Source organism: Acartia tonsa, chromosome 2 (genome assembly GCF_053477335.1).
Source record: "Acartia tonsa isolate MP-2025a chromosome 2, ASM5347733v1, whole genome shotgun sequence".
NCBI classification, from domain to species: domain Eukaryota; kingdom Metazoa; phylum Arthropoda; class Copepoda; order Calanoida; family Acartiidae; genus Acartia; species Acartia tonsa.
Genome location: NC_137261.1, coordinates 6,940,041 through 6,967,121, shown reverse-complemented (window position 1 = coordinate 6,967,121; position 27,081 = coordinate 6,940,041). Strand labels below are relative to the sequence as shown.

General features: G+C 32.6%; 1 protein-coding gene across 1 annotated transcript; it reads left to right on the top strand.

Moving 5' to 3' along the window:
• The first annotated feature begins 935 nt into the window (after window positions 1–935).
• On the top strand, window positions 936–20,853 carry LOC145335135 (uncharacterized). Its single transcript, XM_080180870.1, has 18 exons — window positions 936–1,039; window positions 7,397–7,538; window positions 8,588–8,677; window positions 9,385–9,435; window positions 9,788–9,891; window positions 10,270–10,319; window positions 10,611–10,717; window positions 11,261–11,323; window positions 12,076–12,180; window positions 12,403–12,723; window positions 13,214–13,253; window positions 13,550–13,626; window positions 14,037–14,259; window positions 14,655–14,815; window positions 16,082–16,182; window positions 16,532–16,616; window positions 19,600–19,770; window positions 20,238–20,853. Exons 1-18 carry the CDS (start codon window positions 1,025–1,027, stop codon window positions 20,447–20,449), a joined length of 2,118 nt encoding a protein of 705 aa, XP_080036996.1. The 5' UTR covers window positions 936–1,024; the 3' UTR covers window positions 20,450–20,853.
• Window positions 20,854–27,081: the final 6,228 nt, after the last annotated feature.

Sequence of the window (27,081 nt, the reverse complement as noted above, 5' to 3'; positions counted from 1 at the left end):
ATTCTCGTTTTAATTTTAAGCAACTTAAAATGCATTTTAATACCTTTTAATGATTTATTTTTTAAAACATCATTTTATAAAATGTTATTGATTTTTAAAGTTATATATTAAAATGTTTTTAAATTTTGTTAACATTTTGTTTTAAATGTAGAAAATTGGTAATTCTAAACATTCAAAAAATGATTTTATTAAATTTTCATCACTTAAATTGCATGTTTGATGAAATTTTCAACTGATAATTCAAGAAAAATCGTTTAAGTTTTATTATATTTTACTTTGAAATGTTAAAAAAATATATTATTGTCAAAAATGTGGAAGTTATACTTTCCTCAAAAAAAGACCTAAAACATGCAAATTAACACGTGTGATGAGATTTTTTTTCTTTCAGGTTTAATTTTAAGTAATTATTGATATTTTTTGTAAAAAGGATTTTATATAAAAAGTTTTAAAACTCGAGTTATGTAGTGGTTCTAAAAAAGGTTGCGAATTTTTGCAATTTCTTGCAAAAAAAATTTTCTAGGATTTTAAAAATAGCAAAGGGTGTTATTAGACGTACTTACAGATACAATTGCTAAGTCATTTTGGCCAAACACTAAAATAAAGTTTTGACATCTGAGGGTCCAGCCGTGTTATTTAAAATTTGTTATATATAGAAAGTAAAATTGCGTACGAACACTAAATAGCATCGCATCTGACGCATACAATAGCGTCAACGAGAAGGGGGTGAACTTTTTATTCGGGTAGGGAGCAAAACTACGCGCATAAAATACACAACTATTGAGCGCTTTTCTTTTCTCTCCCCGTGCATGCACGTAATGCCCTTTAACAAAATGATTCTAGAGACGCACAAAACTGTGTAATTAAACTATAAAATAACCCTTGCCAGTTATATTTTTGTACTGTTATAGCATTAATTCATTCGCTAAAGAAACAGCCCTAAACTAGAGCTCGTGCTTCAGAGTTAATTTTGATGACATGCCCTTAGAAGCTAAACTTTTAATGCTATAAACCAACGCAGTACACAATGATCTTTCTAAGGGTAAGTCTCACAACTTACCACTTAAAAGCGTTATCATTAATTAATTGATTTTAAAAGTAAAATTGTTACATATTTTAAGTGATAAGGTTACCCCAAAAGTGTACTAAATGAGTGGTTAAATTAGAGAAAAATATTGACAATTCAATATTTTTTTTCGGGGGGAGAGGGAGGAAATATTCTTAACCCGTCGTGTTCAGTTGACATTTAGTCTATTTTTAAGTCTTTAAGTATTTAGATTTACATGATTCAACTAGTTTCAAATAATTTATTCAGCCAAAGGTCATAATACTGTAGTTTTAACAAAAATATGCAATTTGCAAAATATTTAAACCTATTCGATCATATCAATAGATATTTTATTTTAACAAGGACACTGGAAATCAAATTGGTGAGACATTACACTTAAAACACTCAGATCAAAGTGACGCTTTTAATGTAAAATGATTTTAAAGGAAGCCCTTTCTTCTGCTTTCTTGATGAGTAAAGAAGAATTGTCTTTTTAAGTTTTAGGGATATTAAGTAAGAAATATCTATAATACAAAGTAGTACGATGTCAGTCTGTTTGTTTGTCTGTGTGTCTGTTTGTTTGTTTGTAGCGAAAAATCTCGTTAACCACTGAACCGATCAGGTTCTCCTTTACAGGGTAGCTTCTCATAGGTCCCGGGAAGGTTTATAACTATTTTCTTGGGTGGTGGGACACTCCCAACCCCCTCAAAAAATTAAAAATACCCCCCCAAAATTTTTTTTTTCTTTTTAAAACTAAAATTAAAATAGTGGGGTCGACTACCCCCCCTATAAAAAAATTCCCCCCCCCAAAGAAATTTTTTTTTAGATTTATTTTTTAAAATCAAAATTACGAAAAATTGGTTTAATCAAACCTCTTGGGGCAAAGCCCCTAGAGGCTAGGGGCGAAGCCGCTAGTAAATATATACAGAAAGAAAGACAGCATCCTACTTAAACCTTAAGCAGCTATGATCGTATAATCGGCGAGGATCTAAAGGGACAATAATTGATAAATTGACGTCCATCTCCAATTATGATACACAAAATTACCCCTTCTGTAGGTTGAAATGTTTGGACACACAACTTAATGAACCAAACAATTAGGTCCCCAATTTTTTTAAGCCAACGAATTCGAAAACGTTATTATGAAACCTTGGGGACTGGTGTAATAAACAGTCACCATCTATGTCTTATAATACTTTTTTTTATAAATTGTAATATTATTGTAGCAAAAAGGTGTGGCGAATTGTGACAGATGCTTTATTTTTGGCTTTAACACAATTGAATTTATTGGAAGCCTAGCTTTTCTGTAATTAGGTTGTGTTGTTCATCAATTCTCTACGTACCAGTAATTATCTATAATACAAAGTAGAATGATGTATGTCCGTCCGTCCGTCTGTCTGTCTGTCCGTCCCTTAAGATCTCGGTAACCACTGAACCGATCGGATTCTACTCTTCAGGGAATATACCTACTGGTCCTGTGGTGGTTTTAGGCTATTTTCTTGGGAGGGTGGGACACCTTAACCCCCCCAAAAATGAAAAAATCCCCCCTTAATTTTTTTAAAATTATTTAAATTTGTAAGGGCATAGCTCCAGAGGTAATTATTTTTTTTACCTCTTGGGGCAAAGCCCCTAAAGGCTAGGGGCGAAGCCGCTAGTGATTAATAAGTCAACAATAATAGGGAGACGGTTAGATGAAAAAATGGTCTTAAAGTATAATAATAAAAATAGAACAGAAAGTAGTTCTTCACATAGGTCTCCTTGGATGCTATTTTTTTGTCCCCTCTTAACCCTTTGAATATACAGCGTTTAGACGATAGGGGCGCAGCTGCTAGTATCATCAGCTTGTTACAATTATTAAGACTAGCGGCTACGCCCCTAGAGGCCTCTAGTGGCACTTTAAATGTTTTTTTTATTTAAAATATCTAATTACAGAAATAATTGGTTTATGTTTCGTTGGAGTCTCTTTTTCGGGAGGGATAATTTTTTTCTAGGGGCGATTTCTCCTGATAGGGTGGTGGTACCCTCCCCCAAAATAGTTATAAACCTTCCCGGAACTTATGAGAAGCTACCCTGTTAAGGAGAACCCGATCGGTTCAGCGGTAAGCGAGATCCTTCGCTACAAACAAACAGACAGACAAACAGACAGACAGACAGACAGACAGACATCGTTCTACTTTGTATTATAGATGGAGGATAAGCTACATTTATGATGACACGATGAATTATATAAGCCAGGTGCTTTATGATTTTAGGACAAAAATATATTAATCTGTTTATTTTATTTTGATATTTTATGATTAATTAACAGTAATTAACAGATTAATTTTATGTAGTGTGAGTTGGTTATATTTAGTAAATTACGTTAATATTAGAATCACTTAAATTTATTAATATATCTACTTACATTAACATAACTATGGCAACTATAGTGCAAGGCCTTCCATGTTAAACTTGAACTGTGCTTTAGAAAAACATTTTATTGATTCAGATTAACAGTGATATTTACTGCAAGCATATGACAGTTACAAAGCTTACAGATTGCAATATGTAGTGTTTTTTTAAATAGTTATTTGATTTATCCACAGGGATGGATCACTTCAATTTATATTTTACTATTTTATTATTTGATCTAACAAGATAACATTAATGTTAAATTTTTTACTGTTTTCTTTGTTGCCATGTGCATCTTTTTACTTGAAAGTTAAAAAATAAATTAAAAACATGTAAATCTAAACAAAACAAGACAGACCAAGTAGAGCACTTGCTCATTAGGAGAATCTACCCAAAACTATAATAGCAGCTGATTTTTAATACAGAAATCTAATGTACTTCAGATTATTACCGAAGAGACTGACCGTCTAAGTAAAGTTGTATAAAAAATCTTCACAGACAAAATTAAGTCATATATCTTAACAAGCATCCAAAAAAAATAAGCTTCCTCCTCTGACAGAAGGTCAGACACTCTGACATTTGGAATAATAGGGTGGATTTGCTACTAAAAGTCATCTAGATAGCATTTCTGAAAACCTCATTTAATTTTTTTATGACAAGTTGTTGTCAAGCAATTTGAAAATCAGTACCACTGCCTTTTATTCTCAACATTGATAGGAAACAGGACTCTAAAAAGAAATATTAAAAGTCATATTTAGGGGCGTCCAAGCTACAGGGTAAGAGTAAATTTTAAATGGGGGGGGGGGGGGGGTAAAATTAAAAAAAATCGTTTGGGGGGGGGTAATCCCCACTTTACCCCTCCCCCCCCCCCCCTTGGACGTCTTTGGTCATATTTAAGACTAACTATTATTGCTGTGCATGCAATCAAATAGTCTTAGAGCCTATAGATTAAGATTTCGCTATTTGCCTGGACATATATGCTTTTCTTTTACAGTGAAGCTTCTGATAGTTCATGGAAGGTTTATTACTGTTTTTGGGGAGAGTACTTCCACCCTCCCATGAAAAATCGGCCCCGTTGAAATCTAAAAAATCCAGCAAGCGCAACATATCCAGACAATTAGATAATAAAAATAATAAAAATTAAAGTTATACATAAAAAAAAAGATTATGAAAATTACATAAATCTTCCAAACAGACTTGGAGGTTTTAAAGAGTTAAGTAAGATTCAGTAGTAAGTCCAATTTTAATTATGAAACTTGATACAAACTGTTTATCAGAATTCTAATTCCAGCTCTTGGTTATAAATACCTAAGTGTAAAGGCCAAACAACCGGATCCTTGTTTTCTCAATATTATCCTTTGCATTATCCTTATATAAAAGTAACAGGATGTTGTCTGTGTTTGTGTGTGTGTAGCGAAAGATCTTTCTATCATCACTTTAACTAAAAATTAATAGTAAGAGTAACCGGGCCGCCCCCCCCCCCCGCCCCCCAATTTCTTCATTCAAGTGTCTCTTGAGGCCTCTAGGGGCCTAGCCGTTAGTCTGGCGCCAGTTTATACCAACAACGAAATTAATTCGGGGAAAAAATCTTATACATAATTTTAGCTGTCATTGTAGGTCAACACATTGACGACCTCTACATCTGCTCCCTTATTCCTGGTCTGGCGCTGGTGATTACTCTACGGGCGATTAATATGACTAAAAAATGCTCTTTATAGATAGATTGCTGTCTAGACTTGTACTTGTTATTTGTAATAATTATGGGTTGTTTAAAATATATGTTTAAAAATATTCTAAATTAAACATATTAAGATGTATGAAGTAACAACATTATCTTTTTAAAAAATGATTTGTTCATCTTTAAAGAGTTTGCTAAAAAGTTATTAACTTTTCAAACTTTTGACCCTAGCATATTTTACACACCTTTTTACCCCACCTACAGGCATAAAATAGGCAATAAAATATAAAAAATAACTTGTTTCTTCAAACTGCAACTGCACATATTTTATTGCAACAAGTAATGTTTTTTTGCAATTAAGATATATAAAAAGAATTGCAATAAATCATAAATCACAGAGACACAACTTTTATTTTCCTATAATTGTGATCTATGGACATTAAAATTCCAATCACTGGAGATGCGATCCCCAATTTTCAAATTCTTTGAACATACATATAAGACTTTTACAGAAATGCTTCGCATCCAGATTATCTATCTATGTTCAATATAAAGTTAACACTATATAAGAGTAGAATCTAAATATTTGATTGACGTGCCTCTGTAATTATCAAGTAACATTCAGGCACAAGACACAATTACTTTAGCTAGGCCCAAGGCATTATTTGTATCCTTTTATGTATTCATAGGCCTACCTTTACCAATATAATACCATATATGGGTATATATGGGTAACGCTAGCCTATTCATGGTAAATTGAATGTGATTCCTTAATATTATATGTTTATTAAAGACATTTAGTTTATTGTTAAAGTAATCATGTAACCAATTAGTACAAGTATGTATGCCTACAACCATGCCTGATTTACGTCACAAGTTAACATACAGACACTTTATTGAACAGACAAACACTAAGATTCTTATTATAAGCTGATGTTATAGCATGTATCTCTTAAAATAAGTTAGTTATTTATTGACTCTCCTACCATCAAGTTCTCTTCTGGCTTTAAAAGGTAATGACTTAGTTGTTTGGCATGCATTGTAGTTTTAATTTAGGACCCTTAGTACTTAGCATGAATTGAGCTTAGGCCTTATGTTAGAATTCTAACACTTAGCACAATTCAATGCTTGGGACTTAGGGCACTTTTCTGTCCTACACTACTTTAACACTTATCCTGTAAATATTTTCATACTTAACTTATTCACTTGTAATATAAATACACTTTATAAAAACATTTTCCTTCCTTAATACTTAATATACTTATATAATTCCGATCGAATATCAAAACCAACCATTTATTCTTAGATTAAAGCAATCTAATACTTCGCGTGGGTCTTTTGTTGAGCTTCCACCAGCTCAACCAAATTCGTATTATACTTGTGGGAATAGAGGGATAAGCATTCTAAATAGACGAACCGACGATGAGAATGTCTATGTGTATTGCAGTAAAAATAGGTTTTCAGTAGTACTCATAGAAGAGCGGTCTCCATACCATAATATTGGACAAACGCCCCATTCGCACTACCATCACCATTGTACTATTTGATTTTTTTGAAAGTGCAATAATTTGTTAATTTAATGAAAAAATTTACTAATTGGATGTTTGTCTTTGTGTTTTGTTCAAGGTCACTTAAGATTTTTTAAACAGCTGAGCCGGTATTTCTTTTAATAAAGCCACTTCCAAAACCAAAGTCTGCAGTGTTTTATTTTAAGTGATCTATAGAAACCAATGATTTTTTATTCTGATTTATATTATTACTAGCGGCTACGCCCCTTAGAGGCCTCTAGTGGCACTTTAAATGTTTGTTGTTTTAAAAAATAATACGATACCTTGCAATGTTGCGAAGGAGTCTCTATCAAATTGCTACGATACTTTGCAATGTTACGTAGGAGACTCTATTCGAGAAGAAAAAATTTCGATTTATTGTGATTTCTCTTGGGAGGGTGGTGGTACCCTCCCCTAAAATAGTTATAAACCTTCAGCGGTTAGCGAGATCCTTTTTTTTTTGAAATGAAATATTTATTTTATGACACATACAAAAAATTATATATACATAACATGGTATAATCACAAACAAACAATACAATTGATCATGATAACTTACAGTTTAATAATAAAGATAATATTATTCACATTCAAAATTCGTGTCAAAGGACTAAATAATCCTTCGGTACAAACACACAGACACACAAACAGATAGACATCCTGTTACTTAAGTATAAGGATTGATAAATCATATTCTATAAATTTCTAAATTGATTTACTTTTGATTTATTTTAGACTGTAACAGTTCTATTGACGCTAGATGTCGCCCTCTCTCAGACAATTGCCGAACAGAAGAGAAATTTTGATGCCTTACTGAAACAATTTGGATTCTCATCCTCCCAACCTTCTCCGGACATTTCAATACCTTCACAAACAGGGATACCATGGATTGAGCACCTTTTTAAAAAAAATAACATTGTTTATATCTAGGAAAGCAAAACCAAATCTTTTTATTCAAGAAATGATTTACAAGAACATTCAAAAAGATCAAATGTCCTATAACAATTCCTACTCCAAATTAATCCTTATCCTTATAATAAAGTAACAGGATGTTTGTCTGTGTGTTTGTGTGTTTGTATGTTTGTACCAAAGGATCTCGCTAACCGCTGAACCGATCGGGTTCTCCTTAACAGGGTAGATTCTCTTATGTCCCGGGAAGGTTTTATAACTATTTTGGGGGAGGGTACCACCACCCTCCCTAGAGAAATTAAATTTTTAAAAAATTTCCCAATTTTAGAAAGAGAGTTCAACGAAAAATAAACGTCAAACGTAAAATTTTTCTTTTAAAATCTAAAATAAGAAATTGAATTATTAAATTCGACTCTCTCCTCCTCAAGTGCCCCTAGAGGCCTCTAGGGGCGTAGCCGCTAGTCCTTATACTAAAGTAACAGTCTGTCTGTTTGTCTGTGAGTTTGTGTGTTTGTACCGAAGGATCTCGCTAACCGCTGAACCGATCGGGTTCTCCTTAACAGGGTAGCTTCTCATAGGTACCGGGAAGGTTTATAACTATTTCGGGGGAGGGTACCACCACCCTCCCAAGAGAAATCGCCCCTAGAAAAAAAATCCCCCCCAGCATTTTTTAAAAAATCTTTCTTTTAAAATCTAAAATAATAAATTGGGTTATAAAATTCGACTCATCTCTCCTCAAGTGCCCCTAGAGACCTCTTGGAGCGTAGCCGCTAGTAATGGATATAGGATTGACAGGAGAAACTTTGTTATCAATTTAGCTTGCTGATATGGACATCATTTATAGACTCGTTTATCCAGTAGGAGGGAACGGGGATTGGGTATAGGGGTGGGTTGGAGAAATCGTTATTAGCCAGCTGCAAGCATCACTCTATTAGAGTACAGGAAAATCTGGTGCAACATCCAAGTGATAATTATATTGATTATATTAATCTATGTATCACTGTGTGTCTATCTCAGCTGTATCAAATGTTGCAGCAGCCACACCCTTCTTCTCCCCGGCAGCGCCCTCATCTACATTCTCAGACTTTGGCAGACAGACTCCTGCAGGTCAGTTGTCACACATAGTCTTAACTAAAGTTGGGTTTAACAATGCTTCCTAATGGAACTTAAAAAACACTATTGTAGATATATGAAAAGTTTTAATAGTTATTTCTCGCATCGTATCATAAACGGCTTTCCGCGGATATAGAATGTACAATTATGAGATTAAAACTAGTTTTTTAGCCCCGAGGTGACGAAGTCACCGGCTAAAATAACTAGTTTTAATCTTATGATTGTACATTTCTATATTCGTAGAAAGCTGGATATAATACGATGCTAGACATAGTTTTTTCGTATGGATGAGAACCGGTTCCTATCCACCGGATTCGAATGAATACGAGAAAGTTAAATACCATTTCCCACAAAAAATGGAGAGAAAAAATTTGAACATTATTGAAGAATATCTACTGTATGGTTTAGGATTTGTTTTATGATTTATTTTGACACAAGTTCTATTTAACCAATTCTTAATATAAACAAATTAAATTATTTTTAAAACTAATTTTTACTCAGGGAAGGTGTGATATGCATAAATATGGTTTGTAATTAAACTAACGAATTTTTTGGCTAAATATATGTTATACATGTGCGTTAAACATTCAAGTATTTATGTGTAGAGAGTTTGATAACAGAATAGTTTTTTATTATAAATTGATGTTTAGTGTTTCTTTTTGTATATGTAATACTTTATAAAAATTCTTTTTTTTGTATAGTTCCAAATAGACGGCCAACTTTAAACGATAGAGCGCCTACATTTTCTTCAGGTTTCAGTTTTAATTTCTTATATTTTTAAAGACACGGCTAATAAAGGAGTCATTAATTATTTGCATTTGTGAGGAAAACTTTTCATTTCTGGGCTGATTTTTTCAATAGCCTTATTGTTGGAAATTTTTAAAACTTCAATACTTAATCAGTAAGTGGCGATGCGAGGCTCCAGAGCATATAAGGGAGAATGGGGGGTGGGGGCAGTTTTCCACTTTCAATTTTAGTTTTGAAAAACATAAAGTGAAAAAAATGAGGTATTTTTATCGAAGGGGATTTTTTTCTCTTTTTTTTGAGGGGGTGGAGGTAATTTGCTTGATTAGAAATAAAATAATCTAAATTTTTATATTTTAGGTGATATAGGGAGACAAAATAATGGTTTAAACTCAGCTGGGGGAACAAGGGCCAACCTTAATTCTGGTATCTTGCCTGCTGGCACCATCCAATCTTTCAATTTTGTAAGTATTTTAACACAAAGCTTGCACTTCATAAACTTTAGCTTCCCTAACTTTGTAACGCTAGTTCATCTTAGAATGCGCTAAATCTATGTACATATTTTCAGTATTTTAACATTAATGTTTAAATATATCAACATGTAAAAACCCCATTTTTAAACAAAATTGAAATATCCATATTTCTCAACACCATCTATAATAATTAATCTATCATTGTGTTTTGGTGAGGCGTTTTTTACGATGGCGTTAATAATAAAGTCATTTTTGAGGCAAACCATTTTTAGATTGTTATTTTAATGATTCGGACGTTTTTCGTCTTATATTTGCTTGCTAAACTATAAAAATGTAATAGAAAAGGTTTTCTATAAAAGTATAATTTAGGATAACTCTCAAAATTTCAAGAACGCTTTTCCTCAACAAAATCAACAAAGGTAAACATTTTTTTCTTCAGATTTTGCAGTTATATTTTTTATTAGCTACTTCATAAGTAAGATGTTAGGTATCGTTCAAAATTGTTCTCAATACAGCCTTATGCCCTTCCCCACTACTTATCAATATACAAAAGTACAGCACTTATGCAACAAATACGCTTGCTGCAGAGGTTCTTTATGATATTTTAACTTGGTTTTAAAACATTACATTTACTGAAAAAGTCATAATATTTTCTTTTGCATTACTGCTTTAAAATCAATAGTGCTATTTAATATTTTCATTTATCTAAGGGTAACCCAGGCACCTAGTAATCATGTACCTGCCAGAAACTTGGTCCCAAACCCAGCTCCAAGAAATTTTAATCAAGCTCCCTCAAATTCTAACTCTGCTGTTTCAGGTTTGAATTAGTAAGATAGATAGGACACAATACAATCTGTCCCGATTTTGTATTACTTTTGCGGAACACGATTGCAGTTACGTCATATTTTTCTTTCCCGAAAAAGGGAAGGGGGAAAGAAAAAAAAGGGAAGGGGGGAAGAAAAAAGAGATGGGAGAAAAGGGGGTTTTCCCCATCTCTTTTGAAGAGATTTTCTTCCCCCCTTCCCTTTTTCGGGAAAGAAAAATATGACGTAACTGCAATCATGTTCCGCAAAAGTAATACAAAATCGGGACAGATTGTATTGTGTCGATAGATAGACAGACAAAAAAATAAACAGACATATAGATAGATTAATAGACTAATGATAGATTAATGAATTGATAGTTTTAAAACCATTAAATTAAGTCTTACATTTTAGGGAAGCTTTACATAGGTCCCGAGATGGTTTGGGCTATTTTATTTTAAAAATCCCTACCCATTTCAATAAAGAGCCCTAGGATGCTAGGGTTGCAGCCGCTAGTAAAGATATATAAAAATAATTATAGTTACGTTATATTTTAGGGACAGGAAATATCGACATAGATGCTATTGCACAATCCTTCGGATTCCAGTTTGCTATCGGAGGTAAATTATTTTTATTGAAATAAAATTTTGTAATAGTATGCTGGTTAGATTGCTGTAAAAAAGGATCACTTATATATAATGAACATTAATAACGATGTAAACTATCCATATTAAATAAGAATTTTGCTCTGAAAGCCTTAACACAAAACACTTAGATTGTCAAAATAGTTTTAAATTAACCTACTTATGTAAATTTTAAGTAAACTATTTCTGTAACTGAAAAAAATCCGTTGATTTCGCCAGTGTTTTAAATTCAATTGACACAATGCACCTTAAGATCAACTACATAGGTTTGTTACCAAGGCTAAAAAATGCATTATTTTACATGCATTTAATCCATGTAACAAGAATTTTCTTGGTTTAGTTTTGTGGTGTTGATTAAAGAGAAGCTTTACTCCTCTTTATTAACATAAACAGACAGCTAAATAAGATTAAGGATTTAAGGGGTAGCTGTCATGATATTGCAAGCTGCGGCTTGCAAATAAATATATGCAAAGCCAAAGGGATCTAGTTGGTATTTGAATCTTGCATGGTGCGGACGCCACAGTTACTTTATAAATCCAACCCAGGATAATTATACATTTACCAGTTATATAATATTGCATATTTTATTATTTGTGTATTCAATAAAGTTGATCAACTAAACTAAAGTGAAGTTATTTGATGGTAAGAATAGCGAGTCTTCTCTATAATTAGCTATTGTCTGCTATACGTCCATAATACAGTTTTTTAAAGCTCGTAATAATATTTAGGTAGAGGGCGTACAGGCAGTAACTCAGTTCAGCAGCCACCAGTTACAAGACAAAACAATGCAGCTATTCAGAGACAAAATAACATTCCTGTGCAAAATCAAATAGGTTAGTATTTAAAAGTTTAAGATTTTTAACATGTAACATCTAATTAACCAATTATGCGTAGAGATATTGAACACTTAACAAACAAGTTTTGGGTATTGATTATTTTTACTGTTTTTTTTACCGTCTTTATCCTTTTACTTATAAAACGATGAATAAGTTCATGATACTATTTAAATGTTTGCACCTGATGTTATTGCTTGTATGTTATTTTTTTGTTTTTAGACCTTGCCTCCAGAAATAACCCAGAACCTGTTCCCCTAGTAAAACTGGCATCCCAACCTTTTACAGCTTTCTCAACAGACCCGAATCAGCTCTTTAATTCTCAAGCTCTTGCCACTAGTTCTCAGCTTGCAGCTGCTCCAATTGGACCTCAGCTGCCGCCGTCACAGCAGCGTGAAGCTTTGCGCTCTTTTATAGGCCCTCAACTGCCACCACAGCAGCCACAAGCTGCTATAGGACCGCAGCTACCCCCACAACAGGCGCAAGCAGCCATTGACCCTCAGCTGCAAAGACAGCAGTCATTGACAACTAATGAACAAACAGGTAAAAACATGGATGTTAATATTAAGTCTGTTTAAGCTTGGATTCTTATTAACAACTTGACGGATTAGACTTTGCATCTTAGGGACGCATTTTGATATTAAGTGAACTTTTAGGATTACTTCTGAAGCAAAATATCATATAAAAAAATTTATTATAAAAAGTAGAAAGCTTTTTTGCTTTAGCAAAGAATATCTCTAACCGCTTTTTGACATGGTTCTCATTTACAGTGTAGCTTCTCATCGGTCCAGGAAATGTTTATATCTATTTTGGGAAACCGCCAGTTTAAATGGCCAGGGTCTTTGGCCCTTATGTTCCACAATTTAATTTCTTTTAAATATGAATATATAAACATTTTATTTTTCATAATTTTATGTTAGTTTTGTAAGAGGATTTGAAAAAAATAAATTTTTAAAAATATTTCCAATTATAAAAATAAAACAAAATAATCATTTCTATTAGGCATTGGATTTGATAATATTTTTAACTTCAGGAAGAGGTAGAGCTAATAATTTTTCAAGAGATAGAAGCAGGTATCATCTTAATCATTTTTACATATATTTCTTGTAGCGTTGCTACTTTATATAACAGAGGTGGGTCCGTCTGTCTATACAGCAATTTTACGAAGAATCCAAATACTGTAAACTATACAGTCCAGTAAATTTGTGTTTAAATTATCATAATCTCATAAATATGATAGTCCGGCTGCTTTACACTGCACCGATAATATTAAGTTGCTGCTGTGCTTTTTTGGATAGTAATAATCTTGTATTGCAGACTGACCTTCTAAAAAAACATAAATTTAAGAGTTTCATTATTCCCTTTTCAGGGCTAGTGTGTTACAAAATCTTATTCGGATAGCAGGATCTGATGAAAGTGGAAAAGATGAAACACAAAACGAATTAGGTAAGGACATGGAAGATTAAACCACAGAGTTGTTTTTGTCATTTGCTGTTTCGCCATGAACAGAAGTTATATCCATAAATAAAGCCTTTGGAAATTGTACATAAACGTAAAAAAAGACGCAAATGCATGATAACTAAAAACAACATTTTATTGGATATCTAAATTAATATAATAGGTTTTTTGTCTGTGGCTTAAGATTTCAATAACTACTGAACCGATTGAGTTCTCAATTTTGGGAATCTTTACAAAGGTCCTGACAGGGTTTTAGACGTATTTATTACTTAGATTTAAGTATTAGGATGATTTTTCTGCTTTTTCTAATTCTATCCAGAGCTTTTATATACTAGGGGCACATCCGCTAGTATATTTTAGAGTAACATATTTGTTTTCATCGACATTTGATTGATTAGGTTCCACACAAAGCAGCTTTGGATTTGGCAGTAGAGGATCAGTAACACCACAAAGGACTTCATTCAGTGTAGATGACTCATCAAGAAGATCATCATTCAGTACAGCTGATACATCAAGATCATCATTCAGAACAGCTGATACATCAAGATCATCATTCAGAACACCTGATACATCAAGACCACCATCATTTAATACAGCAACTGAAAACTCTATTCCAGCCAGGTAATTATTCAAAACTTACATTTATTGATCTGTAGTGGTATGATAATGAATTGCCCATCAATGTTTTAAAGTTGCTTCTTTCACCTCAAGTTTTTTGGGGGGCTGCTAATCAGCCAATTAATTCCATTTGAAATTGCCGAAAATTCAATATTTTGTTTGCTTAGAGTTGGCGTAAAACTTTTTTATTTACCTGAAGGGAAATGGGTAAGAAAGGGGAGGAAAAGGTAGGGGGATAATGAGGAAATTTTCATTTGGTATTGTTTGTCAGAATCACATACCCTTTTAAAATGGGCCAAATATATTTGATATTAGACGAGTGGTTTGTGTGACCCAACTTTCAATATCTTATTGATCAGTATTTTCAAAGTGAAATTTATCAATCAATTAAAATATAGAAGTAAAGCTATTGAACAGAGAAGAGAGTTGATAATAAACAACCGAGCCAGACAGAGACAATCCACCACACAGCAACAACAACAACGAGATGAACCACAGCAAGAAGTTGCTACTACAAGACAATCACTCGTTCCACAGCCTATTTTCCAGAGATTCAAAGGTAAGATTTTGGGCTTTGTTCATCAAAGTTAATTTGCTAAGCACAAATATACATCTTCGCCCTTTATTTTATCTTAATTGAAAATAAGAGGGTGGATGTTTTTGTATGTTTGTTCATTACTTGATGTCAGTTTAGGTTAGGTTATGTTGGATATTGGTAATCCCGCTGGGATAAGACACCGCATTTGTAAGCCCTGCAAGGTAAGGGTTACCTGCAGGAGTAAGTCATAGGGGTACCCCCCCCCCCCCCTCCACATTGTTAAAAGTTATTTCAGTATTCGACCTGTACTTTGTGGAAAAACATCAAATTTGTTAATAATCTATCTCATAAAAATTTAGAAAAATTGTCATTAAAGGAAAAAAATAAAAATAATTTTATCTAAAAGCTTCTGGAAGTAAATGTCTGTAAAAACCATTTTATAGAAACTTTTCCTTTACAAATCTTCTTAAAGAATGAATAGAACATCAAATAAAATTGATTAATATGAAAATTAGATTTCTCCATTTAATTTATTAAATATAAAAAAACTAATAAGAAAATGTATTGGATATATATACCTATTTACTGTTATATATATACTTAACATAATTTATTTGAATGAAAAACTATATTAAATCCAGGAATAAGGTATAACCAACAAGCAAAATAAATCTAAAATAATATTTGGGGGGCAAATGGAGAGGTCGTTAATTTTACGATGTGTTGCCCCCCAACGACAGCTAAAAAACATGTATAGGTTTCGTGATTTTCTTCCGAATTAATTTCGTTATTGGTATGAGCTGTAAATCTAAATCCTGTTTTATACAAGTAAGATTAATTTTTTTTTGTTTTATTTATTTTTTAGAAAGAGAAAAATATTTTTAAAATAATAGAAATAAAAAAAGCATAGTTATAAAAAAATTGATGAAAGTCTTTGATTTTCTTACACTTGTATTACAAGTACAAGGTACCAATAAACAGCCAATCTCAGACTAGCCCACTATCGGCAACAGGCACCATCAACCGCACCCAACATCAGCCTGTTTGCTTTGTGAAACTACAGTCTAGCTGCACTTATTTGGGCAGCGTCCATCAATCTTTATACTTAAACTTACCTATGTTTATTGTGGTATAAGCTGTGTATTGATTTACTGCAAATTTTTGGCTATTTCTGGATCAAACTCTATAAGTTGAGACTAAAAAGTTATACCTCATTGAAAAAAAATGACTTTTCCATTTCCAGACCTGAGTATTGATTATAGAATTCATATTGAGGTTTCATTTTAGATGCTAACTCAGGGGCAAGCACCCAAGGACCTCCAGCTACACGACCCCCACCATTGGTACCAACAACATCTAGGCGGCCATTCCTACCTAGTTTAACACAGGCACGGAATTACTATATTTCAGATGAACAATTCTTTCTTTTCTTTTTACTTTGAATTTCTTCGCTTTTCATAGATGTTATTCATCTTGTTCATGAAAGTTTTATACTTAGTTCAAAGCAATTAAAGTATTGAATTTCAAGCCTCAAGCACATACCTAATCATAAAATATTTGTATCTTTCATTCATTTTGACTGTAATGGCTCACCCTTCCAAAATGGATGGGTTGTATCGTTATCTTAGCCAGCTGCGAGCATCCCTTTATCAGAGTACATGAAAATTTGGTGAAACATCCATGTAATAATATATATATCGATTGGCTTGACCTCTGATATTGTAACCGTGATTACAGGGATCAAATCCGACCTTGAAAACTAGTGTAGATGTTGAATCAAGTAGAAGTTTAGGCAGACAATCTAATACTTTTTTCTCACAAGGTATGACAAAACACAGTAAACGCGTTAACAAAATGTTGTGTTAAAATAAAAATTAAAACCATAGTGTTGCTTCGATTTTAAGCACATACCTTATTATAACGGAAATCCGCATGAAAGATTTGAAATCGATAGAACGATTTTAACTTAACCAAAATGATATAAAAAACATCGCTTCTAATAATTATAATTTAGTTATTCAATTCTCCTCTTGTCTTCAATATTAATTTATTAAAATATTCAACATTTCTAATTTTAAATCTTTTGGATCAGGTGCAGTTCATGGTAAAATGTCAAATCTATGACCTTTAATGACCGCTAGCGGCCAAACGGCTGAACGTTTATATTATGTTCGCATTAAAATTTAGCAGACGAAAGAAGGCTTAATTATCGGAATAACCATTACTCAATAATTATTGGGCTATTCTAGATTATAAATAAGCCTTCTCATGCTGCTTATCGATTTGCGGGCCTAACATGTAAGTTCAGTCGTTTGGCAGCTTACAAGCTTTAAAATCCATATATGTTTTTGGAACATTTTACTGTGAACTGCACAAGATCCATTCTTTTTAACAGCGAAGCTTGTCTACATTTAGGGTTAGTCCATTCATTCATTTAACCGTAAAGAATATCTTAGTGTTAACTTTTTGGCTATTTTGCGATATATTTAGATAAAAAGTTTGTTTTGATTTCGAAATAATATTTCATTAACAAGGATGACAACACCCATAAAAGCGAAGCTCTGAAACGGTAGGACAAGCGGACATTAACACTTGTATAATCTCAGAACTGAATAATCAGAATGTAAATGAACAAGGATGACAACATCCATAAAAGCGAAGCTCTGAAACGGTAGGACAAACGGACATTAACACTTGTATAATGTCAGAACTAAATAATCAGAATGCTAATGTATAACAGTCAAAGCAAAATTTAAGTAAATTTGTTGAAAAACTGCTTGATACAGGATAATGATTATGGACATACTTACATTTTTAGGACTTGATTATAGAGTTGCTTCGCTTATAATATTGTACTTTGTTGTCCCAGGAATCAGTAAACCAACAATCAGACCAATTGGATAATTAGGTCACATACAAATTTGTTGTTAAAAATGTAAGAAAAATCAACATGTTTAAAATGAACGTACGGACATTCTGGTAATGATTATAGAGTTGCTACGCTTTCTAACTCGTACCTTAATATTTCAGGAATCACCATGCAAAATTTGAAATCGATAGGACAATTCTAACATACCTAAATTAACGATAAAAGCTATTTAAAAAAGTAAAAAAAATCAACATGTTTAAAATGGACGTACGGACATTTTGGTAATGATTATAGAGTTGCTACGCTTTCTAAATCGTACCTAACTACTAAAGGAATCACCATGCAAAATTTGAAATCGATAGGACAATTCTAACATGTCTAAATTAACGAAAAAAGCTATCCGTTACGGACGGACGGACGGACCGACCCTAATTATAGAAAAGCTTCGCTTTTAAAAAGAGTCAAAGCAAAATCGTAAGTAAATTTGTTGAAAAACTGCTTGATACAGGATAATGTTTATGGACATACTTACATTTTTAGGACTTGATTATAGAGTTGCGTTACTTATAATATTGTACTTTGTTGTCCCAGGAATCAGTAAACCAACAATCAGACCAATCGGATAATTAGGTCACATTCAAATTTGTTGTTAAAAATGTAAAAAAAATCAACATGTTTAAAATGGACGTACAGACATTCTGGTAATGATTATAGAGTTGCTACGCTTTCTAACTCGTACCTAACTTCTACAGGAATCACCATGCAAAGTTTAAAATCGATAGAACAATTCTAACATGCCTAAATTAACGGAAAAAAGCTATCCGTTACGGACGGACGGACGTACGGACGGACCGACCCTAATTATAGAAAAGCTTCGCTTTTAATAAAAAGAGCTTTCATTCAATGTTTGTTAATGTAATTTTAACGTCTGATATTTTTATCTTTGCTTTGTAGTGTAGATGTTGTCGTCCTTGTTAAAAGCGAAGCTTTTCTATAATTAGGGTCGGTCCGTCCATACGTCCGTCCGTCCGTCCGTAACGGATAGCTTTTTTTATTAATTTAGGCATGTTAGAATTGTCCTATCGATTTCAAATTTTGCATGGTGATTCCTTTAATAGTTAGGTACGATTTAGAAAGCGTAGCAACTCTATAATCATTACCAAAATGTCCGTACGTCCATTTTAAACATGTTGATTTTTTACTTTTTTAACAACAAATTTTAATCTAATCATCTGATTGATCTGATTTTTGGTATATTGATTCCTGGGACAACAAAGTATAATGTAATAAGCGAAGCAACTCTATAATTAAGTCCTTAAAATGTAAGTATGTCCATAAACATTATCCTGTATCAAGCAGTTTTTTAACAAATTTACTTACAATTTTGCTTTGACCCTTATGAATTTATATTATGATTATTCAGTTCTGACACTATTCACGTGTTAATGTCCGTTTGTCCTACCGTTTCAGTGCTTCGCTTTTATGGATGTTGTCATCCTTGTTAAATAAAAAATGAATATAAATAAATAGGATAAAATAGTCATTCTATAAAAAGTCTTAGATAATCCTATCCTCCTCCAAGAAATATTCATGATACATTTTTTTATAGCTTAGCTATTCTAAAGATATATGTTATATATTCTACCTTACACGTGGATGGTTGAGAACACTCCCCCCCCCCCTTAATTTTGAAATAAAGGATGAGGGTAGTTTTTCCCATGATTAACCCATGCAGGGCCTATATTTTCGTTGCCCTAATCCTGCGGGTAAACCTAGTACCCATTATTGCCTAACCTAAACTGACCCAAAGAAATAAACAGACAAACGTGAACTATAATTTTACACTTTTCTTATTTTCAATTTATTTCAAATTAAAGAGGAGGGGGAGGGGCTTTTGTCCTGTAACCTACTTATTAACATAATTGTCCTGATTTAGATTTCAGATTAGAAAAGAATCCAGTGAGAAACTCTGCAGAGCAAAGGAAAGAAAATGAAGATGCAAACAAATCTGTTGATGAAATAGAAGTAAATACATTATCAAGAGAACCCGCGAAGCCAAGACGGGATCCCGTGCAAGATTTTGTAGCTAAACAGTTTTTTATATCAGGTATAAATATTTATTTTTGGTAGTATGTTTGCATGCTAGGACGTCTAGGGGGATTAAAGGGAGTTTACACCCCCCCCCCCTCCCAAAAAAAAAAAAAATAGTTTACAGAAGATATTTCCAACCCCATTTAAATGTAATAGTTAAGGGATTAAAAATATAAATTAAATAAAAACTTGGTAAAAGGGGTAATATCCTCACAAAACAAAATTACCTCCAAATAGGGATTGTTATAAGCTCATAAAAGAATATTTATATTTTATTTTGCTTTTATTTTACCTGTCCCTTTTTAGCTGTTAACCGCCTAGCTTTCCTAAATGCGCGCGGTCTGTTGCGGCTGCATCTACATGAGGGGCAAATTTAGCCGGACGCTGAATTAATTGACTTCTGATTACTGAAAGCCACGCGGTTGATGGTGGCTACAGCTACCGAGCTCTGATTTTTATGGTAATTTTTTTTCATGTTTTTAGACGAGGAGATAAAACAAAATGAAGCTACTCCCAAATCAACAGTTGTTCGACTACTAGGTAAAAATAAAAAATCCTCTAAGAAAATAGTAATCTCGGAGGGAAAATCTACAAATGAGAAAGAGGAAGATATTCTAAAGTGTAGCAAGCTGTGTGACCATCTGATATTTGAGGTGTATGAACTCTTGGGTGGCAGGATTTGCCAGTGTCAATAGATTACATACAATTTGTGTAATATCAGGAAGATAGGGATAGAACAAAGGGAAAATAAATTAATTTCCTATAGCTGAAGAGGATTTCAAAATTAAGATATATCCAGAAAATTTCAATATTTTGATTAGAAGAACTTTTATTCATTTACAACTTTGAAAAAAAATTATTTTTTTTTATTTAAAATTTTGCTAATAATAAAAGATAGAAAACAACACCATTTTAAAGCTATTTAACTTCCCCCGAAATAAATTTTGTTTAGGAAAACCTCCCCCAATAGCAAACCAATTGAAACCAATTGTTCTATTCCTAGATCCCTGTGTAAAATTGAATGCAATAATGGATTATACAAATAAATTATTTGTTGTTAAAAGATATGCAATAAATCTTATAGTATATACTTTATTATGTTTATTAGTTGTTATTATAATTGTTGTCCTTTTCAAAATAATGTAAACAGATATAGAGAAAATTTCAATTTTGGTGGTCAATCTGAAATTAAACCCTTTGATATATTAATTCAATAGATATGTATTATACTATACTATCGGCTGTGCTTCTAGCATCTAAGAGATCTGTATTCCAAGGAGAAAGAACGAAAATACGTAGAAAAAAAAGAAACTTAAATTCAATAACCTAAATTCAATCAAAATGGAGAACGAAGGATAAACAAGAACCGTTATGTTTACATATAGAGAAGCAACATGACACAGTCCCTCGAACCACCTTAATTCATATTTTATTTCTCTAGCCCCTGCGGGAAGCATCTAGGGCTTTTCTATTCTTTACTTAACCTAATTAATCATAAAAAATACAATTTTGTCTAGTTTTAAACGTTGTGAAAACACTGAAAACAGTTTTAGCAGATAAGCTAATGCTGTTAACCGCTAAAAACAGCGGCTCAAAGTTTCAAAATCTGAAATTAATAAAGTTTAATTAAATATATTCAAATGTAATTCTTTCCATAAGGAAAAACATGGGAAAATTTAAAATATTATCTAATTTATTCATTTTAATCAAAATTGCTTAAGCCACATTACTTCTTAAAATACTTTTCTTTATTTTCATTCGTTAATTGAATTCTTGCCTTTACAAAATTCCAGCTCTGTATTTTTCCCATAATATTACTCTACTAAGATGTTATTAAGTTTTATGACAATTATATTTACAAGATTACACGACAAGGGTTTTGTATACAAACAACACGGATAATAATATGAGAAATAGCGCATCTGCAGAGATTAATTAAAATAATGTTTAAATAACAACTATTAATGTTTATATATGAAAAACATGTTATGTATGCATAAAAACAACTTACATTTCATATTTTGACACTAAAAACACTTACATACCAAGCGAACGAGAGGGTAGCTGCGCCACTAAAAATGAATTGAGACTAATTAGTTGCTAGAATAAATCCTTTCATTATAATAGTAGTGATAACTTTATCCCTAGACTGAGGGGGAAGGGGGGTGGGCTAGAGAGATTTAGGAAGCCCCCTGCGGGGAATCCAATCCAATGGTAGTTAAACCCAGAGAGGGGGACAAGGAGTAAATGCTTTGTGTTGGAAAATAGGACTCAACGAGCGAGAAACATTTTTATTCTAATGGTTTCCTCATTTATGAATTGGAAAAAGACAGATAGACGTAATATTATCTATAATACAAAGTGTACAGGGTAGCTTCTCATAGGTCCCGGGAAGGTTTATAACTATTTTCTTTGGTGGTGGGACACCCCCACCCCCCCCCCCAAAAAAAAAAAATAAAAATAAAAAAAATTTCTTATTAAAACTAAAATTAAAACCGTTGGGTGTACTACCCCTTCCCCCCCAAAAAAAAAATCCCCCCCCCAAATTTTTAAAAAATTTTTTCTTTTCTTTTAAATAAATACGAGGCTAGGGGCGAATCCGCTAGTATTATAAAAAGTAGTAAAATTTTTGTCTGAAGCTTAAGATTTCGATAATATCAGATGCAAAATTAAAAGTGTGGTTTGCTAGTCTTTATATTATGATTTACTTGCTAATTTCCCAACCGTTTTGTGGTCGCCAGGGAGTTTTCCCTGTTTCTGTATGCTTAAATCTGTATTCCCACGTTATATTAACCCACTGTGAACACATTTTACTACAAATAATCTTTACCTCAATTATTTAATTAATTTTGATAATACGGCTACTTTTATAGATTATTTTGGCGCTATTTCTAAGTAGCATAGCCTCAATGCAAGTTGATTTGACGGCACGTTAAATGCCCGATCACGAAAGGACAAGGTGGAGTAATTGGATGATATACAGATTTTTTTATATTGTAGGAAAGAGTAGTTATTTATCGCATTGTATAGTAGACAACTTTCCGCGGACATTAAAATGAAAAATGACAAGATTAAAACCAGTTTTTATAGCCCGGGCCTTCGGCTCTTCGGTGCTAACAAAACTGGTATGTATTATATGATTTTTATTCGAATTTTCGTAAAAAGCCGCTGAAAAGTGGATATCGATCGGAGCCATACTGGAATAATTAATCCAAGTTTTAATTCAAATCTAATTGGCTCCACCCCAATTCAACAAAATCATCCTTGTTTCTTTCCAAAATCAGAGTTAAAGAGGAAATTAATAATTTTAATCTTACTGGACATTTCTTTATTGTTTTTATAAAATTCCTGTCTTACCCACAGAAAGTTTTATCATTGTTTACTTTGTTAAAATGTCAATTGTGAACAAAATACCATAGAAATTTGAACCATCATGAGAATTTGCAATAGTTTTATTTGCAAAATTGACAACATTTTGACAAGGGTAATTGTTCCCAAGAAAGCAAAGCCTATTTTCTCTAAACTTTTTTTATATACTGCTAATTATTTACATATTTTTCCAGTATGGCTTTAAAAACTAATAATTACCGCTGGATTAGAACTGGGTTCTTATGTAGAGCATCGAATTACAGACAATTTTCCGCGAATATTAAAAGAAATTTTATAAAATTGATATCAGTTTTGTTAACCCGAGCCTTTAACCAAGAATCTGAACAAGCCTTTTGTTAAGGAAGGGCACACAACAATTCATGGAAGCTTTCCATTCTACAGTGTGTTTTTTTTATGAGCACTTTTTTGAAAGCAATTTTACCCCACTTATAGTTATCAGAATTTAATGATTAATGGCTTATTTTCTTCGTTTTTTAAGGGAAATTATGAAACAACCAAAAAAATTACAGTTTTTGTTGAAAAAGTACAGTAAAGTTGAAAATTAAAAACTTAGGTGTCAACATCTAAAAATGGTTTTAGCGCATTTTTCTTATGTTCAAATATTCTACCTTTTGCAAGAATGGCTGCAAAACGCTTCAAAGTTGAGATAAAGAGCTATATATTTATACAGATACTATTGGGGACATGTACTAGAATAGGTCAAAGTTTGAAGGCCATATCTCAATCAAGGAGAAAGTACTGGCCCCCCAAAGTCGACTACTGAAAATCCAATTTTGAGCATAAGAAAAATGCGCTAAAACCATTTTTAGATGTTGTCACCTAAGTTTTTAATTTTCAACTTTACTGTACTTTTTCAACAAAAACTGTAATTTTTTTTGGTTGTTTCATAATTTCCCTTAAATAACGAAGAAAATAAGCCATTAATCATTAAATTCTGATAACTATAAGTGGGGTAAAATTGCTTTCAAAAAAGTGCTCATAAAAAAAACACACTGTATAAAGAATATCTTTATTATCAATAATAAATTCCCATACAGAAATATATTCCCATACATTACAAGAAAAAGATGTTGTAAGAATAAGATTATTTTTGTTATTTTGATAACAGTTGAAGCATGTTATTCTTGATAATTCACAATAAATAGATACATAAACATTATACAATCATCACAAATGATATTGGAAAAATAAAGATTCATTTCTTTTTTATTTTTATTTTAAAGCATACAATTCCTTATAAACGGAAAGCCCTTCGGTCCAACAAAACAGGAACATTTTCAATAATATGATTTTTAAATAAGGCTCACAACCGGTTCTAGTCCAATGGAAATTAATTGGATTTGAAGCCGCTCTGGATCAGATTTTAAAAGTAAAAGAAAATTGAAAAGTTTAACTTTAAGAAAATTTGAAGGAGAGATGATAATAATAATCTTTAAAATAAACATAAGCTACCCCGTTTCTATAAATGTTTGTCCCTATCTATGTAAAGAATAGTGTTTACACAACCAATACCACCACAATGAAATTATCCATGTATTATTTATTTATTCTCATTTCACTGCACTTTTATAAATAAGTTAGTTTTTTAAAGCTTTTCTATTATTAGGTCCCTCATGAATAGCTCTTATCGTATAATTTAGAAACGTCAGAAATGTCCAATCAATTCTAACCTTTGCATGATGAATCCTGTAACAGTTAGGTAGAATGTGGATAGCGTAGCACCCTGGGTCTCAGCCATCAAACTTTTATTCAGCCACACTCACCCGCAGCCACAACTTTGCATTCAACTGATGCCGGAAAGTTGTATCAAGCCAGAGCAACCCTCAGCTGCAACCGCAATTTTGCATTTAGCCGCAGCCGCGAGGCTACCGACCCCTTGGTAACTATACTGAGCTGGATCTCTAAATGTGTAGCCATAGCCGTGGCCGTGGCCAGAGGTACAGCCACTAACCTAATAGCGATCTTTAAATCAAATTGGCTACGCGTGGCCACGGCTATATGCGATCTTTAAATCACAACCACTTTTTGAATTTTCATTAAAGATATGAAGGAAAAAAATAGTAATAATACGTAAAAACTTCAAACATTTAAAAATTAATGTTTTATTGGCAGCACTGGCAGTGGCGACGGCTACGACTACGACTACGGCCACGACTACGGCTACACATTTAAAGATCCAGCTCTTGTAAAAAATGATGACAAAATTCAAAGGTAGCGAAACACAAAAATCATGGAATTGACAAGATGCTGTGAGTATTGGTGCAAAAAATGGGGACATGATTCCAGTGACTATTTTACTTTCCCGAAAAAGGGAAGGGGGGAAGAAAATCTCTTCAAAAGAGATGGGGAAAACCCCCTTTTCTCCCATCTCTTTTTTTCTTCCCCCTTCCCTTTTTCGGGAAAGAAAAATATGACGTCACTGGAATCATGTCCCCATTTTTTGCACCAATACTCACAGCATCAATTGACAAACGTTCAAAGTAAGCTATAGAGCAGATGTTCAGTTGTCAAAACAAAGAAAGAAAAAAGAGAGATAATAAGCAGAAAATATTTTATTGATAGTGGGGGTGGGGGGGGGGGTTGATGGTGAAAAGAAGGTTTTCAAAGTTTTTTGGCGGGGATAAACACCCCTTCAACCCTCCTCCTTTAATGAATACCTTTAAAAATATGTTTTTATCAAATAAATTCTATATACATAAATCTATTCTTGTTTAAAAACTATTAATGATAATTAGATAGGTATAATGATAATTAGATATATATAGAAATAATCCTAATACTAATAGTTAAAAAGGTTTAATTAGAAAAAGTTAATCTGGTGCTGGGATAGTTTTAAGTAGGATCATGTGCAGTTAGTAAATATTTCTTTTTCAAGATTTTCTACATCAAACCAGATTTAAAACTAAACATGCTGAAACTTTTCAACCAATAATTTTAATTCTTGAAAGGGTATTGGTGTTTATAGCTTTAAGTAAGATCATGTATAGTTACCAAATATAGCTTTTTCAAGATTGTGTATCTTTCTACATCAAACCAGATGTGAGCAAAGAAAGTCCTCATCAGCATGTGACTTCATAAAAATGAGGGATTATCCATCTCTATTTTAGGCGGTTTCTTTCCCACTCCTCCTCTCATCCCTCTTATTCATGACGTCAGAATATTTTTTGAGCAACTTTCTTCACTCACAACCAGATTTTAAACACAAAAGGTCAGGCATTTATTTTCGGTTGCATATTATTATAGACAGCTTTACCTTGGGGCTAACAAATCTGTTTTAATTTTGTAATTTTTATTTTAATATCCGTGAAAAAATTGACTGTAATACGATGCTAGAAATAATTTTTCAGTGTGACTGAGAACCAGTTCTAATATTAATAGGTTTCGAAGCCATACTGGAAAGTAAATTACTCTTGTAATTAAAATATGCCATCTCTATCATCTTAAACCTTCAGACAGACACAAAAACTTATAGAGTACCTTTACTACTAAAAGAAATAGTTTGTAAGTATATTTTGTAGGACAGATTTGATCCTGCTATCCGAAGTTAGCTCTAAAAAGTGTTTAACTCGAGATTAAATCTAATTACATCATTTGCTCCTTTTCAATAACTTCAAATAGTAGGCGTACAGTGAAAATATATAAAAGTGCTTATTGGTCAATATGTTTGTTTTCTATTGAAATCATGTGAAGAATTTCAAGGACGTAAATACATTAGATTATCCTCTACCACCCCACCCAACCACTCCCCCCCCCAAAAAAAAAAAACAAAAAACATTATCTTATCCTGCCTACCCCCACCCCCCTTCCCTCCAATAAAAATTTAATAAAATATTGGACGTTCTTGATATGAATAGATCATAATATAGTAAAGCTTCATAATAGTACTTGACAAGTTCAACTTTTTCTGTGTATGGTAAACTTTAAATTGTGGCATTTC